The sequence below is a fragment of the Salmo trutta genome, chromosome 5 (assembly GCF_901001165.1).
Source record: "Salmo trutta chromosome 5, fSalTru1.1, whole genome shotgun sequence".
NCBI classification, from domain to species: domain Eukaryota; kingdom Metazoa; phylum Chordata; class Actinopteri; order Salmoniformes; family Salmonidae; genus Salmo; species Salmo trutta.
The window spans coordinates 35,094,456-35,100,055 of NC_042961.1; the positions used below are offsets into that span (position 1 = coordinate 35,094,456).

General features: G+C 38.2%; 1 protein-coding gene across 1 annotated transcript; it reads left to right on the forward strand.

Moving 5' to 3' along the window:
- The first annotated feature begins 989 nt into the window (after positions 1–989).
- On the forward strand, positions 990–3,696 carry LOC115194093 (uncharacterized). The gene is made up of 7 exons (XM_029753452.1): positions 990–1,200; positions 1,281–1,372; positions 1,478–1,563; positions 1,893–1,997; positions 2,105–2,275; positions 2,404–2,577; positions 2,683–3,696. The coding sequence occupies exons 3-7, from the start codon at positions 1,545–1,547 to the stop codon at positions 2,925–2,927; spliced, it is 714 nt and encodes a 237-aa protein (XP_029609312.1). The 5' UTR covers positions 990–1,200; positions 1,281–1,372; positions 1,478–1,544; the 3' UTR covers positions 2,928–3,696.
- The last annotated feature ends 1,904 nt before the right edge of the window (positions 3,697–5,600 follow it).

A 5,600-nucleotide genomic window follows, 5' to 3' on the forward strand; every position in this document is an offset into this window, starting at 1 on the left:
CCTAATCTTTGTCCAGTGTGAACATTTTCAAATGCAGTTGAGTTAATTTTTTGCTTAAATGTTTTGAGTTTGTAATGAAATGAATTGTCAACATAGTCGAATGTCCCACAATCCGTTACTGAGGTTGATTGCTATTTCATATGTCATATATTTAATGTATTTCACGTATCCTTTCAAGGACTGATGACAAAGGATTCTTTGATGATGTAATTATCTGGAAGGATGAGGATGTGTCTGACTTTGAACTATGTCCATACAAAGACTAAACATGTACGATTCCTGTGTATCTTCTAATCTGTGAAATAGGACTGGCCTCGGGCCATCTGACTCAAAGGCAGACTCATTATACACTATTCCAATAAAAACATATAATTGGAGAGATGGTAATCCTCTCTCTTCAAGTCCAGAGTCGTTACACCACTCCTTCTGTTCAGAAATGCAGCACACTTTACAAGTGCTTGTTTTTTACAGTCAATCTCCAACTTCTGATCTCCATTGTAGCGAACACAGAGGGTAGCTCAGCGCCCTCAGCTAGATTTTAAAAACCTAACCATTGTCCTGTTAACACTCCCCCCCCCCAAAAAAAATTATATCTATACTCTTCTACTTCCTTGTCTAGGGTTATGGAAAGGGGCTATGTGGAGCATCCCAGTGGACAGCAGCAGACAACACCATCAGTCGTCAAGGAAAACAAACAACAAACTTGATGAAGAGGGACTCGAAGTTGCCATCTGCCGCCACGGAATACTTCTAAGGAGCCTCAACATGATGCGTGGAGAGATATTTGCTGTTCTTGCAGAAGGAATTGTCTGGCAGCAGGAACATACAATTCATGTGTACGGATGTGATCTGCAAATTTTGGCCATCCTGACCAAAGTTGCCCTTCATTGTCCAGAGCTCGCCACTCTTCTAGACATGAAGACACTTCTTTCTGTCATGCATGCAAAGGCACATCGTTTGAAATGCGAGGTAAGTTTTTCTTTATTAAACTGTTCAAAGAGATTTTCCAGCTTCAGTCCTTTACAAGGCTTTCCATTTAGATGTTTGTTATTCACATAATTGCAATATTAAGTCAATAATGTAAATGTAAATTAAGATTAAGTGGGGAGGACAGAATCAGGAAGGAGCTGGCACAACTCTGGGGTAGGTAGTGGAACAAGGGAACAGCTTCAATCTGTTCCAAGCAAATATCCAAAGGAGGTAAACAATTTGTTTAAGGTTGTTCTATTCAGCTATGTTAATACTTATCTGGAATAATGAGTTCTATTTGGCTTTTCTAGCAAGAACAGACATGCTAACCATCCAGGCCATGGGGTGGAACAGAAGGAAGAAGAACAACCTGCACAGAGTATTGTCCAGAAGATACTTGAAGGTGTATTGTGTGGATCAATACATTTATTTTAGAAGTATTATATCTATGCATCTAATTTATTTAAAAAAAAAAAATATTCTGTTTTGTTTTTGTCATCATTCTCAGACAACATCAAAAATCCAGGAAGAGACCCAGACTCTCGAAAACTTTAAGAGGGATTTGGGTGTAGGCGATGAGACTCTGTACAACAGGTAAATTAATAAAAAAAAAAAAAAAATCCTAAATGTAACTCTCCTGGACTGTCTCCTTGATGTAGTGGAGAGGCTTGCTTACTCCAATGACCCTGAGAGCTAACCCTTAGAGGGTGTATTCCACCAGCAGGTGCAATCAAGCCAGACAGGTGGAAGGGTAGGAGGCAGACAAAACATTCCCTGGTTCTCCAGGTTGGAGCTCACTCACCCCCCACATAACAAATAATTTGTTACAGAAACCTTCACAGTCCCTATGTTCCTCCAGGAAGTGAGTGCAACTACTCACCGTTGGAGATACGTTGTTCATTTATAGATTTATTGTATTTCAGAGGAAACAAATGAGAACATGGATGGTCCCCAGGTACTACACAGAACAATTGAAGTCCTGTTTCTTAGCATCAAACAAAGGAAACAGAACCTCTACCGTCAGACAGGTTTGTTACATTTCATGAATATTGAATTGCACACACTTCATTTCTCTTTCATTTCAAAGCCATGCAATTTAACAAATAATTCCATTCTCCTTTTGTTTTTAGGACAGATGGATGCAAGAAAAGACACCTTCTGCACAGAAAGATATTGCAAGAAAAGGCCAAATTGACAGCTGCCATAGAGGAGTACAACACCCTTGTACCAGATTCAGCAATACCATCTGCAGATGAGATCCTTTCCGCAGACCTTCATGCATGGCCTTGGGAGCTGCATGGACAAAGTAAGTAGTATGTTTGTGTGTCACAATAACTGTTTCTGTTTTGCTATCTGTGTTTGTTCAGTTGCTCAAACACATACAGCACTGCCATTAAAGTTACAAATCCACATTGCATTCTTATGAATTTACAGCTGACCTACTCACAAAGAAAAAAGCTGTTGACTGGGTGATGCTCCTGAGACGGCTGAAGGAGGAGGAGTTAACTGTCCTAAAGGAAGTCAAGCAGCGCTGGGAAAGCCTAAAGAGGGAATTGGAGAATGTGCAAGACCTTGCTTCACATGTGACACTTGACCTAAGCAGGCAAAGTAGGGAAACTTTCATTAATATGTACAATTGATGTTGGCACCCTGTAATTGCTATTGTATTTAAGGAATACTTCATTGTATTTACCCTACACATTACGATTGTTGGTGTTAGGCTGGCAATTGAATCAGTCGGACGCTGGGAGCAGAGGTCTCTTCTCCATGCTTCAGAGGAGAGTCAGCAGCCTCAGAAGACATCAGGACTCTGTCAAACTGATATACAGCAAGCTATGGACCAAGACATCTCCCTCCTAGAAAATAACTTCATAGATGACGTCCTGGAGCAGGACCTAGATGACATCTATGACAGCATCCACTACAGCTCTGATGGCGAGGAATCTATCACAGACTGAAGGTGTTCGTTTGGGTGGTACCAGTTTGCACTGGGTGAAAAGTGATTCCATTTGTTTTGCATATGTGCTTTATCTGCCTTCCTAAGGAAAAATAGTTTGAACATTTTATGGAAAATAAACTTATGTTTCTTCCTTGTTGACAATGTGATCATGTGGCACAGATTTGAGAAGGGTGCTCATCTGTTTCTGCTTTTGCTCGGTTACATGACCAGGTCCGATGCACCCCTTTAAATGGCCAATCTGCAGTTGCTACATCCACTTTTGGATTCTTGAAGAATATAATTTATAAATGCCTCATGAACATAGTTCAACTGCCATACCCCATCAGATCCCAAAATATATATTTTTTTCTACTTCAATGTTTGTAAACAAAGTAAATGTAAACATACACTAGCATGTGTCAAACTCATTCCACGGGTGAGCCGAGTGTCTGCGGGTTTTTACTCCTCCCATGATTGATGGTCACTAATTAGTAAGGAACTCCCCTCCCCTGGATGTCTAGGTCTTAAGTGAAAGGAAAAAACTAAAACCAGCAGACTCTAGGCTCTCCATGGAAAATGATTGACACCACTGGACTATAGCCTCGAAACATGGTTTAAACTATGGTTACATTTCTCCAGCCCCATCCCTCTGCTTTTTACAGAACCATTGGCGGGGAGAACGATTTATTGTTTCACCTGGTGATTTCCGATTTAAACATTGTTAAACTGTAATGTACTGTGCTTGTGTGTGCTTATTAGTTTAGTTAATAAAAATCTAAAAAAGGTTATCCTTGTCTTCAAGTAATCATTTGCATCCTGATGGAGCTACATCAGTAAATTAGTCATGGGCTTTTAAGTCAACAGTTCCTTATGTATGTATGAGATGTACAAAAGCTTAACTAGTACTGAGTACTTTGACCAGTTACTACTTTACTCTCAAGTAGTTTTTGAGAGGGCTACTTTACTTGTACTTGAGTACAAGAACTGACTCTCCCATCAGCTGCAGATGAAACTGGTTAGTTGAAAAATAATGTTGCCTAGAATCTACAGGCACTCACAATGAATCATCAAAGTATGGACACAGAATGATTGAAGTGATTATTGTATTTTATTATGCTGACCCAATTATGACCCATGACATCTTTTGGGAAGATTAATGCATAAACTTGGAAATGTTCCTATTGAAATGGTGGTTGTCCCATCCTGAACAGGCCAGTTGCAAGTGACATACTTTTAATGCGACTATTAGCAACTGCGGAGCATGCTCGCGTTTGTTCGTTTTTTTAAATTAGATGAAACAAAATGGCACTTATACAGGCAGGTCTGACATAGTGGGAGAATTGTGAACACGCACGTATATATGTCTGTGTTGTCACAGCGTTTGGTTTTATGTGCGTCGCAATGGCCGTGACGTAATAGACTTTCTGAATTTTCTGATTACATTTTTAAGCTATTCATAAATTATTATTGCGCAATGTTACTTTCATTTGAATGTCGTATACATTGTTGGATTCTATTAAATAATTGAACTAACAAATAAGTTATTATGTTACAGAAACCGGAAAAGTTGTAAACTACAAATGTGGCACCATTTTGTAGTTTTTTCATAACCCTAAATGGTTTGTTCTTTATCAATATCTTCGCCAATATCATTCTAATTGATGTGTAGAATGACATGTACATTCATTAGGGCATACATAACACTATACAGCATCAGCACATGCCAATTCAATGTCTGGAGTAGTGCACTTTTTGAAATGTGTTTTTCATCATAACTATTTAAGATTGACATGTGTGATTCTTTTGATGCAATAAGGTCCCCTTACGAAACCTTCATGTCAAATAACGTTCAGATATGTTAATCTATTCTTGATTAAAAAAATCATCAAAGTTTGGGAAAAAGTCAACTGTTGGTGGCGCTACTGAGCACCCCCACATGGCCACCAGGGGTATGAGATTGCATAATTACGTCAAATTCATGCAAAGGATTATTTGTGCCAAGCCATAAGATTGAGCTATAAAAAACAACAAAAACATATTTTTGGGGATTCCATGACCAGACCTAACCTCTTACAAAGGTTTCCTAGGGGTGTATAAAGGTTCATGGCAGAAAACAAGTGTATGTATGGAAATGCTTATATAAACTAGACTGGAGAGCGTCACTAACAACAAAAATGAAGACCACAAGATGATTTTTGCCTACTGTAAACATTGGCATTTCAAATCACGATATGAATCTGATTTTCATCCATCTGATCTACTGTCTGATTTATATAGCCTGATTTTTTATGTTTGTTCTTTATTATATCAACTGATTACTTCTGTATGGGGTGCTTGGCTGAAAGACCAACACGTTTGATCTGGAGAAAAATAGACTATTAAACTTACAAATTAACTGTCTTTAGTAAATAAAATTGTATCTACTCCATAAGATAATAAGCTATGTGCATTGTGTTATAGAAATAGGCATAGACTAAATGTAAAAAAAAGAGAGTGAAATTAAACTTATATTTAATAACATAGTAAAATGAATCAATGCAAACATAAAAGACAAAAATACTCAACTTCTGACTACTTTAGTATACATAAGTGAATTAGTCACAATACTTTTGGTCACCTAAAATGGGGGTGCTATGTACAAAACGTGCTGTAATTTCTAGATATGGATGAAAATACACTCAAATTAAAGCTG